Source organism: Danio rerio, chromosome 20 (genome assembly GCF_049306965.1).
Source record: "Danio rerio strain Tuebingen ecotype United States chromosome 20, GRCz12tu, whole genome shotgun sequence".
Classification (NCBI taxonomy): domain Eukaryota; kingdom Metazoa; phylum Chordata; class Actinopteri; order Cypriniformes; family Danionidae; genus Danio; species Danio rerio.
In genome coordinates, this window is record NC_133195.1 from 4,106,599 (window position 1) to 4,121,676 (window position 15,078).

Here is a 15,078-nt window from a genome sequence, read left to right on the forward strand (position 1 = left end):
AATTTAGAAATAGTTTTAAACGAATATTTGTGCTTAACAAACAAAAGTATTTATTTATAGACTAATGGATGTCTGTGCGTAAAGGTTTTCCTATCCAAGAGCGAAAGTGAAAGTGATCCATTATCTCTCATTCTCACGCAGTAGATGCTCTGTTTAACTGTTTTCTGTTAATAAACTGTTTGCTTGTGAAATGCTCATTTTTTCCACTTAGACTTACTTTGCGCCCTGTAAATAGCGAATGCGCTCTTGGCGCAACGCAGCTGGCTCTTAAAGGTAATGGGAGATGAGACTGCAATTGGTTTATTCTTAAAACACACCTATAACTCATTAAGAAAATAAACTCAACCCTTTTAGACCATGCGCCAAAGCGCAAGGCAGATTTCCTGTCCTTAAATTTGCAAAAACGCGTCCTGACAAAATAGAGCCCTTAGTGTGTCAGTGGCACAGTACAGGCTACGTGTGTGTGTCAAACATTTTGGTGAACTACATGTGTTTGGGCTGGTTATATATTTGAAATAAAGAGAAAAATGTTGACTTTAGCGATGACGAGGCTTCATTTAAACTGCAGAAGATGCCGTCTGACACCGAGGGGAAAACGCCTCACAGCAACTGTTTTCCATCCTATAAGATCGCATTTCTTTAAATGATCAGTCCAGGAGATGGTGCTGATGGCCAACAGTATTAGTTCAAAGAGGATAAAAGCAGGTAAATAGATTAAAACTATCGTTTCAAAGCTGTCCAAATGTGACGGTTTACACGCATCAGCTGCCGACCGGAAGTTCTTCGCATTCTCCTTGCGCATGCACGCAAAGCATAATGGGTAATTTTGCATTCCAAGAAAAAGGTCTATAGACACTTAAGATTAATATGCGATTGGGCAGAGTGAGCATGTTGCATCCCCTTTAAGCAGTGGATCCCTTTGTTTTTCTGAATTCTAAAAGATCACATTGTGGAAAGGTAGATGTTTAAGAGGTACCCGGTAAGGTCCGCCATTCCCGTCATCCAGTTCCAGTACGTAACCCTCTACAGGCAGGGCTTGGACTGTGGTTATCCTCCAGGCCAAGGTGGCGCTGTTGTTCCGCATGCAGCACTTCTCCAACTGCAGCAGCGGTGCAGGAGGCACTGTGGGGGTTTCTGCTAAAAGACAGAATTTACAGAGTACACACTTAATCAAAACACTGTCATTCACGGCAGATTCAGACAGGGGTAAACATGTAGTGACATGCATGGGGGTAAGCAGTTCCTGAAGGTCACTGGTGCCTCTAAAACATACGCAGGAGAAGGGGGCAGTGGGTTTGGGTGGGGGTCTAGTATCATAAAGGAACTGTTTGTAGCAGCTCTGAAATACCTCCGGTGCTTTCCTCCTCTTTCTGGTCACCTGCATGCATTTGTTTCAACAATGCAGCCTCCTGACCATCTGAAAGATGATATTGGACAAAGCAGGTGTTGCTTGTATGAGTCTAGAGGTAAAACTGTGGGGACCATTAACTGGGGACAATAGACAATGCATATTTTCAAATATTATATAATGCACCTTAAGTAGCACTAGGGCTGGACGATATGGCAAAAACTTATATCACAATATATTTCTTAATTTCGGTCGATACGATATAATTCTGATATCGATATGACAATATTAAAAAGCCAGGAAAGAACTGGCAAGACCACACACAATAGATGTCTATACCTACAAATGTCTGCAAACTGAGCTTGCAAAGTCTATATTGCCATCCAGGCTCTTATAACTTTTTCCTTTAAATGAAAACAGTACAAAAAAAATCAATGTTTACTTTTTTTTTGTATTAAGCCTTTACAAACAAGAAATATGAAAAAACTATCAAATAAATAAAACTGTCAGATTCAGCTTATTTATATATTGTTGCGATCACCAGCGATCTAACCATCAGAGGTCGCTGGTAAACACACACACACATAGGACTACAAAGCTGCATCTAAATGGACTACATATTCAGTCATGCCACACACACACACACACACACCTGCTTCAAGTCTCCACTGATTAGACTCCCACAGCTGATGCTGCTTCTAGACTGATCACTGCACTACATAAACAGCACAGAAACACTCACTGTTGCTGAGTCTTGTTTACTGATAGTGACATTACAACGAGTTTTCCTTTGTCTGCCTTTGCCGTGTTTTTGATCCTTTGCCTTGGTTATTTGTTTACTTCTGTTTGCTGCCTGCCTTTGACCATCTGCCTGTTATTTTGACTTCGACTCTGAATTACCCTCATACATCTGTTTGCCCCTGTATTGACCACTGCTTGCCTGACAATTTTAATAAACCTGCACCTGGATCCACGCCTCTGTTGTCAGTGTCACTCCCCGTCATTATATATATATATATATAATAGGCTGAGGGTTCTATCTGTCTATTTATATTTGGGTATAATTACCTAATTAAATTAAAAGGTTTAATCAAAAATATTTCTTTTATATTTTCTATAGTCTTTTTATATTGACTACTATTTTATATTATTTTATATAACACATTTTCATTATTTAACATATTTAATACCTCTATTAATCACATTCTTTCTATTTCATGAGCTTTGCAATAACCTGATTCCTGATAAATATGTTTGTAAATTCTATTTTGTACGTTTGTGCTATATGCCAGCATGCAGCGAGTTTATGTGTATAATGTGAGTATGAATTTGGGTGTTTGGGTGTAAGTATAAGCATAAGCACATAAGCGTAGCTACACCTACATTACCACTCAGTTCAAAGTTGATATCCAGCTTCTAAATGTTTTTGAAATAAATCTTTGATGAAAAAAATGCTAAATAGTAATATTGTGGAATATTCCATTTAAATAATAAATGATAATAAATAATAATAAATAATTAAATAAATTTTCCAATTCTGATTTTATTTTTGTTTAAGATTTATTTATTGGATTTGTATGACAGTTAACAAACAAAAGTAAAAAAGACAATGGGCTCTATTTTGACGGTCCATGCGCAAAGTCCAAAGCGCAGGGGGCAAAATCATTAAGGGTGTGTCAGTATTCACTTTTGCTAATATAAGGATGGAAAAATCCGCTTTGTGCCGTGGCGCATGGTCTAACAGGGTTGAGCTTATTCTCGTAATGAGTAATAGGTGTGTTTTGAGAATAAACCAATCAGAGTCTCATCTCCCATTCCCTTTAAGAGACAATTGCGTCGCGCCATGGTGCATTTGCTATTTACATGGCGGACTTCGTAAATGGAAAAACTGAACACTTCACTAATAAGAAAACAGTTACAGAGCATCTACCGCGCGAGAATGAGAGATGAGCCTCCTCATTGTTTACTTTCACTTTTACTCTTGTGGATGAGGAAACGTGTTGTACGCACAGACCCATAAATTATATTATTAACCATTATTATTATTAAATTATATATTAACCCATAAATAATTAATTTCATTTAAGCGTAAACATTTGTATCAAAACTATTTCTAAATTCAGTTTTAATTTCCAGCAAACAAAGAAATGAACAACAATAACGAAGTGTGATCAAAAACCTGAGTTATATCCTAATACACATGCTGTGCCCCATATGGTCTAAAACCTGACAGGTGGACAAATCTAAGCTTGTTTTTAATAAAACAAATATAAATATGGATATAATAAATAATACTGCTAATAATAATAACATTATACAAAAGCAAATTGTTATGAATGAACTGAAAAAGCCTCCCGAGATGAAGAAGGCAATGAGGCAGTGGTTTTTATATTTATGTCGGCTAGAAAATAATAATTTTTGTAATATTTTAATCCTTTAATTATTTTTCATATGTCAAGATATTTGCGTATTGCTCTACATCCTGTGTGTATTAAGGAATGTTTAAGCGAGGCGCACATCTAACGTGCTCTGCGCTGGACTTTAAACCGGCTTTGATCTGGTCTACTGTGCAGTCTATTATAGTTCCTAAAAATAGCAACGTGCCAGCAATGCGCGTCAACTCGCCTCCTTTTTTAGACCAGAACGCCTATAGGCGCACATATGAGCGCAAATGCGTTTACTATTTAAACAGCGTGCTGCAAAACGTCAAACGACTCTTGCGCCGAGCTGAAACTAGCAAACAACAATTGCGTTGCGCCTTGCGCTGCATTGCGCGGGGTGTATGATAGGGCCCAATAACAGTACAAATAGAAAAAAAAGTAATTAACAGTACAAAAATAATGAAAAGAATAACAACAAACCACACTATAACCCTCATATTGTGCGACACGCAGTATATGATGTGCAAAAACAATATATGATGTGCATTGATTTTTCAAATTGAGCATATAAACAGGTCAGTACCGGAAGTTGAGGTTGACAGCATGGTGCATTAAGTAAAATAAACAATGATAATAAAAGAAATAAAAGAAAATACAAAATTAAAAGCGAGAGAAAAGGGAAAATATATTAAAGTAAATAGGCTAAGGGGGGTGGCATGTTCTTCAAACTTGTGGTTTCATGTCAAGGAAGAGTTGTATGGTTGTGCTACATCAGCAGCACTAATACTCATCTGGAAGGCACAGATCAAAACAAAAATGCAAGATTGGCAACCATTCACTCCACAGTAACTGCCTCAAGTCTCAGAGGTTTGACATGCTCCAAGAATGGCAACCAAATATTAGAATAGTGGTTCTCAATCTGTGGCCTTCCTTCTAGTGGTACACAGAGATTTCAAATGTGTCATATGTACATGCTACATATATTTCAAAATTGATCAAAAATTATTCATATTTGAATATGACATATAATATTATTTATCTTATGACATATAGCCTATATTTCTGAGGTCCAGGCAACATTTCCAGGTGTTGATGAATTGGCTACTATATGTTAATACTTTACATTAAAGTACAGCACTATTCTTTTTACCTCAAGACATTGACATTTTTAGTTAGTTTGTTTTTTTACATATAAACACAATACAGTTCAGACTATTTATGTTTAAAGCTGCTGACAATAATAAATATTCTTAATAAGTAATAATAATTCTTAATAATTCTTAATCTGCCACGTTTTTGAACTGTACAGAGCTGTAGTTGCTTTACTGGGCTTACTACACTCCTGTATTTCAGTACTGCTCAATATGGTGGTACATGGAGAGAAGATTTTTTTCTGAGGTGGTACTTGATGAAAAACATTTGAGAACCACTGTATTAGAACATTTGACCACTGAACCTCGAAGACTATGTTTAATTTTTTCGAATTTACCAAAAAATAAGGCGTCTTTAATCCACTGAGTATGGGATGGGGGTTGAGGAGACTTCCACTGCAACAAAATGCACCGCCTAGCTAATAATGACAGAAAAGCTATTAATTCAGAAAAACATAATGATAACTTACAGTCATGGGGTAGAATGCCATCTGATTGTATTTTAAAGCATACATCATTCTAAGGCTTGGCTATCGCTTAATATTCGTGGTAGCCTTTTGTTTCAGTGGTTTCCAGAAAGTTTCAAAAACAATATTCATTTTAGAAATGCTTTGTATTATTAAAAACAGAACGATTGCAATGTATTTTTTTAAATCATACCTTATGAATCTCAAACTGAATACTCATACTGAACAGATTCATACTGTATACTACATTAAGTGCATCTAATGTGGAATTTTACTAAATCACCATCAAAATTGTAACTTCTAAAACATGTCAACCTTATTATGTAAGTGTTTAGCAATATTTGTTATCGGTGGCCACAAACAGTTACTATTAAATCTCATCCATTTGGTGTTTTTACATATTCACCTTTATTCTGGGTGAAGTCCAGCTGGAGAATGGACTGCATCAGAGGGTCTGTGTTGACGGTCAAGGCGAATTCTGGACAAACTTTTGGCTCCAATGCACCTTTTACCCACTGGTCCTGAGACGCCAGGACGCGCTTTATCAATGCATCTGAGATCTGAAAGAAAAAGTTCAAGAAAATCGAATTTGATTACGTCATGTTGACATACATTAAATTGAAATGAAATTGTTGAAGTTGTAACATAAAAAAACAATCATAAATACGAACACGACACTGGAAATAACAGCTATTTTACACCTAACATAACTAACCTACCAAACTACTAACTATACATATAAATACACACTTAAATAATGATGTTTGTTCAAACTACTTGATTAAAATGAGCTAAAACAACACAATTCTTGAGTTTGTTTAGGACAACTTAATTGTTTTAATGTTCAATCCACTTAAATTTGTACAAACTAATGAGTTACCTTAATATCTTAATGTTGTAACAACACAAATCAATTGTGTGGAACCAAGTATTTTACAATATTGTGCATGAAAATGCACAATAAGGTTAAAAAAAAAAGGTTGAAAAATCAAGTACATTCAAAAGCAAACACTGTTTTCCTTATTGAGTCCTTGTAAGATGGAGTTTAAGTAAAGTGTCCGGTGCACATGGAGAGAAGAGTGTTTTACAAGTGGTTTGTCAAACCCACTCACTTGTGTGAGGCGCACTCAGAAATGCACAATGTTTTTATAGAGATATGGAGTTATTAAGAAAGAGTACGAGATTGTATTAATTGTGTAAAAGTGTATTTATTTTATTTCTATATTTTGTTTTGCAGGATAATTAATAATCACCATTGTACACTGTTAGCCCGGATTTCATGTTTATTTGTACAGTTTAAGTGCAAAGTACTTAAATAATTTATTATTTGGTTCATTACTATAACATTTTAAGTGAATTCTACTTTTTTGTAAACAAAGTTTCTTGTGTGAATAACTTTAAGTACTAATGTTTTCAAAGTTTTTGACTGATCACACCCCAACCCCAACCTGACTTACAGTTCAAGTCAGGCAACGTCATTTTCTCGCTGTTGCAGTAGCAGGTGATTTCAGACTTTCGGTGAGTAGACAGTAAACATTTTATCGGCTATTTGTAACAACTGTTAATCCTCAAGTTAACTTGTGCTCAGTTAACTTGAGGGTGAGTAACTTTCCATTTTTTGGGTGAACTATCGCTCAAGTCTAGAAGTTAAAAGAAGTGTTCATGTTCTCTGGGATTTTAACAACATATTTAGCGAGCATTTAAAACTGTGGTTACTATCTCTTGTTGGAGTAGATGCACTTAAGAGAAAAGTAGGCAAACTGATTTATAAGTTGTATTGCACAGCATTTAAATTGTTTTTTTATATCTTGAAAGGTAATTTGAATAAAAACAACCCTGTGTATTATTTCTGCGCTTATTTTAATGCAATTAAAAAGATAAGTGGAGTAAATTCCTTCATTTTCTTGTCGGCTTGGTCCCTTTTATTAATCCGGGGTCGCCACAGCGGAATGAACCACCAACTTATCCAGCACGTTTTTACACAGCGGATGCCCTTCCAGCCGCAACCCATCTCTGGGAAACATCCACACACACATACTCTCATACACTATGGTCAATTTAGCCTACCCAATTCACCTGTACCGCATGTCTTTGGACTGTGGGGGAAACCGGAGTACCCGAAGGAAACCCATGCGAACGCAGGGAAAAAATGCAAACTCCACACAGAAACCTTCTTGCTCTGAGGCGACAGCACTACCTACTGCGCCACTGCATCGCCTGGAGTAAATTGACTCTAATAATAAATAAGTATTAAGTCTATTCAACTTATGATGCATATTTGAACAACTCTTATCTTTTAAGTAGAGCTCACTCAAGTTTTTTAAGTATACATTACTTAAATTTTTTAGGACAACCAGTTTCCTCTTTTGGCGAGGCAGTGGCGCAGTAGATAGTGCTGTCGCCTCACAGCAAGAAGGTCGCTGTTTCGCTGGTTCGAACCTCGGCTCAGTTGGCGTTTCTGTGTGGAGTTTGCATGTTCTCCCTGCCTTCGTGTAGGTTTCCTCCAGCTGCTCCGGTTTCCCCCACAGTCCAAAGACATGCGGTACAGGTGAATTGAGTAGGCTAAATAGTGTATGAGTGTGTGTGTGGATGTTTCCCAGAGATAGGTTGCGGCTGGAAGGGCATCCGCTGCGTAAAAACTTGCTGGATAAGTTGGCGGTTCATTCCGCTGTGGCAACCCCGGATTGAAAAAGGGACTAAGCCGACAAGAAAATGAATGAATGAATGAGTTTCCTCTTTTTTTGAGTAAACTCAACTTATCGGGGCTTACAGTGTATATTCTTAATTAACATACTTTGAAACTAAATGACGAGACATGTATTGCTTTGGTGAACTTCTTCTTTAAGGACAAATCTGCTAACTTTTGTAAACTATAAAAGACTTGGTTTAAGAGATTTTACTGTGTTTCAGTCATTCACTTTTCTCTTTTGTGTTTTGAGGATCAAGGCAAACTGATGTACAGTCGGTCGGTCTTCTCTCTCTTCCTCTGTCTGTCTTTTAAGAAATCTCCGCTGGCCAGGGATCTCTGACTCGCATTACATGCTTTGCGAAGGCACTCAAAGAAACATCTCAATCAATACTTCATAAAAAATGCAGTAAAGAGTAAAGAGTGCTCGTCTGGAGCAGTCTTCTCTTACTATTGTACAGTCAAAGCTATGAAACCTCAATTATTTAAAGAGTTTAAATGCTGAGGGTCGATCTAAACAGCAGGTAAACTCCTGCAGAGGAAACCTGTGGAAGCTTGTTCCCATACTTTAATCCAATCCAAAAATAAATACATATTCCTAGTTTATATTTCACAACACTGACATTTTTCAGCTTTTTTCTACAAATTACAAAAATCTTTTCATTTCTTGTATACTATCTTGCATTGTATTACGGATCAATATTGTGTAAAAGAGATAACTTAAGGTTGAATTAAACAAGTGCAAAATGGTTGTGTGGTACATTCACAATTAAACATTGTTTGCCTTATTGAATCCTTGTATGGAGTTTAAGAAAAGTGTTCGGTGCACATAGAGTGATTCTACAGGTGGTTTGTCAAGCCCACTCACCTGTGTGAGGCACCCTCAAAAATGCAAAGTTTTTTGCTCTACAAATGAAAAAATTTACTTATTAAAATATTTTCAATTATAACGCAGTGGCGCAGTAGGTAGTGCTGTCGACTCACAGCAAGAAAGGTCGCTGGTTCGGGCCTCGGCTGGGTCAGTTGGCGTTTCTGTGTGGAGTTTGCATGTTCTCCCCGCGTTCACGTGGGTTTCCTTTGGGTTCTCCGGTTTCCCCCACAGTCCAAAGACATGTGGTACAGGTGAATTGGGTAGGCTAAATTATCAATATTGTATGAGTGTGTCTGGGTTTTTCAGTGATGAGTTGCAGCTGGAAGGGCATCCACTGACCGTTGGCGGTTGACGGTTCATTCCGCTGTGGTGACCCCAGATTAATAAAGGGACTAAGCCGAAAAGAAAATGAATGAATGAAAACAAGAAAGACTTTCACCAGAAGAGAGCTAATTATTTTGACTTCAGCTGTATATATATATATATATATATATATATATATATATATATATATATATATATATACATATATATAATGAAAAGTAACTAGCAACTATTTACGTAATATTTTCATCAGATACTTTTTTACTCTTACTCGAGTAACTTTTAAGATTGTTACTTTTACTTGAGTAAAAATTTCTGCAAGTACTTGTACTTGTACTTGTGTAGATTTTAGATACTCAACATACCTCTGCATTTTTCCTACCATAGAAGCCAATGGGCATTCTTCAAAATATCTTCTTTTGTTTTCAATAGAGGAAAGAAACTCGTTAAGGTTTAAGAAGCAAATGATGAGGTCATTTAAGATTCTGGGTGAATAATCCTTTTAAATATGGAAGTAAAACTGCTGTTTTTTAAAGCGATTAGTTGACTTTACTTGAAAAAAGTGAGTAAACCTGTTGCGTTCAAATTATTAAGCAAATAAATATAAGTGCACAATTATAAGTCAACTTAACAGTTCCAAGTTAATGCAGATTTTCTTACTTTTTAAGCAAAGTAACTAATCCCTTTTTATTAAATTGTACACTCAAAAAATGACTTTTGCTACTTGTTCAAAGGTAAAATGAGCTGAAACGACAATTCTTGAGATTTTTTTGATTGTTTGATTGCTTCATTCTTTAATGTTCAATCCACTTTAATTAATGGATTTGTGTTGGGACAATATGGAGGAATAGTGTAAAACCCAGCTTTGTTCCGATGTTCTGTCTTGATTCCTGTTTGTATCTGTTAGTACCTGTAGGAATCCACTGGGGTCGTTCTCTTTGATAACCTCCAGACAGAACTCCATCATTCCTGTGGTCTGTCGGAGCTTCATGGTGCAGTGGGTTATCTGATCTTTTACAGTCTGAAACAAGAGAGGACACGGTTAAATCCACATCACACACACACACATATCCAGTCAGAGCCGTGGCATAAAAGCCAGCCAATCAAAGTCACGTTCAGGCTTGGTGAGTGTCACATCAGATAAACGCTTCAAAGAGATACCGTATAAAGTCATAAAACAATACCATCACACACATCTACAGGCGGAAAGCTGCAAATCCTGATCTGTATGGTTGTCAAGGATTTACAGTCCATGCCAAGTCTCACCCAATCAAGAGAATACTCTATTATTTTGCATATGCATCCCCAAGATGTTCATTTTTCTGGTCAAATTGTTCTGACAGAGTTTAATGGAAGAGAGTATGGTTATTACCTGAAAAAGTCATAGGCAATAAAATAAGAAAGATACATTCTTATAATTTTCATAATGTATATCCAACAGGTTGCTAATTATTATGATACATCTAACTAGAGTACTTTCTGCAACATTGTTGGGAAATAGGAATACATTTTTTTTATTATTTTTGTCTCTTTTTCTTTTAATCAAACAATTATTTGTATTGGTCATGTAAGGGTCATATAATAACTGAACTTCTACTGTTGTGTGTGAGATGCTGTGCATACTAATGGCCCGTTTCCACTGAGAGGTACGGTATGGTACGCTTTTATTGCCGTTTCCTAGAGCTGTGAACCTACACTAGTCTCACGGTTCGGTTCGGTTACGATTATCATGCCATCGATTCGGTTCAATTCGATATTTCGGTGCATCACGGTGCATTGACGATGCTTTTCATCCACACACACACTCATACACTACGGACAATTTAGCCTACCCAATTGACTTGTACCGCATGTCTTTGGACTGTGGGGGAAACCGGAGCACCCGGAGGAAACCCACGCGAAGGCAGGGAGAACATGCAAACTCCACACAGAAACGCCAACTGAGCCGAGGTGCGAACCAGCGACCTTCTTGCTGTGAGGCGACAGCACTACCTACTGCGCCACTGCCTCGCCTACAGTGTTTTAGTCTTGGAAAAATCTATGATCCTGAGGATATAAAATCTATAAACAGCTCCCACAGCAGATTGTTTTTTCCTTGAGTAGTCTAAATATAATAGAAATGTCAAGGACTAGATTCTCTCTTTTATGCAACCCACCAACATGCGTAAAAAATCAATTGTAAGAATGTAAAATCACTACAGGCTGTGCTTCACAAGTGACGCTCTCTTTGTTTTCTGAGGAAGTTGTGCACAGATTTAGTCCTTACATAAGTCAACTTGTATAATAAAGTGACAGTTCACCCAAAAAAATGAAAATGCTGTCATCATTTACTCATCCTTCACTTGTTCCAAATCTGACACAAAAGAAGATATTCTGAAGAATGACACCGCTAACTATGGGTATGGACACCCATGTCCCGGGAGGTTCAATTCTAATCCAAGTTTTTTACTTCTGACAGGGAGATGAATATTTCATCATATCTCTTCTATCGGCGACGCAGTGGCGCAGTGGGTAGCACGTTCGCCTCACAGCAAGAAGGTCGCTGGTTCGATCCTCGGCTCAGTTGGCGTTTCTGTGTGGAGTTTGCATGTTCTCCCTGCGTTCACGTGGGTTCCTCCGGGTGCTCCGGTTTCCCCCACAGTCCAAAGACATGCGGTACAGGTGAATTAGGTAGGCTAAACTGTCTGTAGTGTGTGTGTGTATGTGTGGATGTTTCCCAGAGATGGGTTGCGGCTGGAAGGGCATCCGCTGCGTAAAAACTCGCTGGATAAGTTGGCGGTTCATTCCACTGTGGTGACCCCAGATTAATAAAGGGACTAAGCTGACAAGAAAATGAATGAATGAATCTCTTCTATCTTAACCTCTTTGCATTGGCTATCAGTTAAACGGCAAAAAGAGTTTCGAACGTAAAGCTTCACACGGCCTTGCACCAACATACTTCTGACATTCTACATTATTACACTCTGTCTAGGTCACTTAGATCTGGCAGCCTAGGAATGCTGTCTGTTTGTAGATCTTTATTCATTCATTTTCCTACGGCTTAGTCTATATTTGAGAGGTCGCCACAGCGGAATGAACCGCCAAATGCCCTTCTAGCTGCAACCCAGTACTGGAAAACACCATTACACACTCATTCACACACACTCATACACTACAGCCAATTTTAGTTTATTCAATTCACCTAAAGCGCACCCATCCTCTCAAAATCAGACGTCTGGCAACATTTCGGTTGTACAGTCATTGCTTTGGACTCGTCCGCTATTTGACACGCATACTGGGTCAAACATCCTAAGTTTTAAAGTCTTCACAGTGATTTACATACTTTGCACAGCGACAGGGATACCTCCTAATGGTGTTGAAAGAGTCACATACTGTATTTATAAGGTACAATTCACCCTAAAATATCATTCTGTCTTCATATAATGTTCCCGCCGCAAAATCACACATGTTGGAGCTGACCGTGAGCTGTTACTACAGAGGGCGGACTAGATAGACGCGTGCGTATGGCAAGCCGTTTTAGCATTAAAACCTTTGTTCTGACTATCCATAAATATATTTAGATATATCTCTAATTATATTTTGACTAGTCATAATTATAATTCGACTAGTCAGAATGACAATTAGAGATATCTGCAATTACAATTGTACTAGTACAAAATCAGATTGGAGATATCTGCAAATATATTATGACTAATCATATTCCTCCATTGACTTCCATTGAAAAATATTTGCAGATATCTCTAAATGAGTTTTGACTAGTCACTATTGTAATTAGAGATATCTTTAAATGAATTTAATTAAATATGAATTAAATACCTGGAAATGTGGATTTTTTTTTTGCACACACAAAAAACGCAAGTGACCAAGCAAAGCCTTAAGCTCTTACTGTTAAATTCAATTGAATAGAAAGCTTATTTTTTTGCACCTTTACTTAATTTGTTCCTTAATTTTGTCTCTGTCATTTCAATAATATTTTTAAGAAGTTTTTAAATTGTTTTATTTTCCAGAGACAGGCCTGTTTAATTTATTTTCTTAAAGAAGGTTCAGTTTAACAAGTTGAAACAAAAGAAATACATAAAAAATAGTTTACTTGGTAAAATTTGCATTTCAGTTTAATTTAAAATTTTTATTCCAAATATCGTGATACATATCGAATCGTGAACATTATATCGTGATACACATCGTATCGTGAGCTGGGTGTATCGTTACACCCCTAATATTTAGTAATATCCAGGTCAACCCTGGTATGTTTTTAAATGTGCTTTATAAATAAAAAAGTATGAATTTATTAATAAATTTTTAATTTTGAGTAAACTATCGCTTTATAGTCCTAAAATCATGAATAATCCTGCATTTGTGTCTGTAGATATTTGGTTTCTATAGCATAAAGACTTTGCTTGTTTTGTTTTGGCATCCGTATCTAATTGGGAAGATAATCCTAACAAGTCTGCCTTTCTTTATTTATGCAGCATTTATAGCGCATAATTATTTAACGATGCGCATGTCAAGCGCTATCAGGAATGACATAAATAACTGTATAATTACAAGCGACAGAACCAGCATTAAGCCTTTAACTTGGAAACGCATAAACAATTCAACAAAACAAAACGTTAACGCAATTTTAATATTAAATCAGAATGTGCCAACTAAATAAATAATAAAGACAAGCTCATGTGAGCTCATGAATATGGAAAAATTCTAAACATATAGCTAAATCTGATCATTTCTCAGCCTCTTTGTGATTAAAATCACCAGGAAAGCTTTCCATCTCTAATCTGCATCAAATGAAGCAAAGGAAATGATGTTCAATAGGAAATCGATGAGCAACCTAAATTCATCTCCATCCTTATATTTTACCATCTGAGCTGACCATACAGTTTCAGTCATTTTAATGCACAGTATAATCTTTCGTCTCTTTAATCTATAGAGCAACGTATGGATTAACTCTGTAACGTACAGCATTAACCGCATATTTCACGTGTGTTTTCCTTCCACCCCCCCACCCCCATCGTCCTCTGCTCATTGTGGTGAAAGAGGGCAGATGTAAAGCTCTGTTGTCAGACTGCTGGCGTGGAAGAAACGAATTAGAGTAGAAAATGACGTCTCCTGTCACTGCATACAGAAACACTCCATTTGATTAACTGAGCAATGCAACACAGATGCCCGGAAGATGGACCGACTTCTACAATTAGCCACAAACGAGCGTACTAAACAGAAAATTAACTACATTGTAAAAAAATAAATAAATCACTGTAAAACTTACTGACAACTTTGGTGGTAAAATTTACAAGCACAATGTAAATAAATAACAACAATTGTGCTGTATGTTTTAAATTAGCAATTTTAATAATTAATTGACTATACATTTACTGTAATTTTTAATTTACAGTTGTAATTAATAATTTACAATGCACTTGTGAATTTAAAGTCTTACTGGCAAACAAAATTGCCACTAAGTAACTGTAAAATTTTACAGTTGATTTTAATTTTTAATCTACAGTGTGCTTGTAAATGTACAGTCTATTTGTGCGTTCACACCGAAAGCGGCGAGAGCGTCCAAGGTTGCTACATCGATCTCGTATTTAAACGGGCCGTGAAAATGTTGCGCACTTCTTATCAAATTCATTCAACAATGTAAGATCAAGTTGCATGTGGTGTGGCTATCCTCCACTTAATTTTCTAATGAGTCTATATGTCTGAAATATCCTGAAGCAGCAATACTGTTTTGTACTGTCGCATACGATTCCCTCTTTTTTAAAGATAAATATATATATAACATTAATGTACTTCAATAACTCGCCAGTAACTTATTTAATGCATGATCAAGAAAGAAAACATTGTAAATAATTG

The 15,078-nt window shown here is 36.7% G+C and overlaps 1 protein-coding gene across 6 annotated transcripts in view; it reads right to left on the reverse strand.

Moving 5' to 3' along the window:
• Positions 1-15,078, reverse strand: part of trim67 (tripartite motif containing 67) — a 71,880-nt gene that overhangs the window by 22,599 nt on the left and 34,203 nt on the right. For 3 of the 6 annotated variants that reach the window (XR_012396304.1, XR_012396305.1, XM_073934044.1), the window contains exons 4-6: positions 10,139-10,249; positions 5,754-5,907; positions 977-1,137 (exon numbers count right to left, since the gene is read on the reverse strand). Coding sequence is in view for 4 of the 6 variants with exons in the window: in XM_073934044.1 (XP_073790145.1) it covers positions 977-1,137; positions 5,754-5,907; positions 10,139-10,249 (426 nt within the window). In the remaining 2 variants the exon portion in view is untranslated. Of the gene's footprint in view, positions 1-976; positions 1,138-1,348; positions 1,418-5,753; positions 5,908-10,138; positions 10,250-15,078 lie in introns of all 6 variants that reach the window. The other 3 variants (XM_073934043.1, XM_009294538.5, XM_073934045.1) reach the window with 3 other exon arrangements.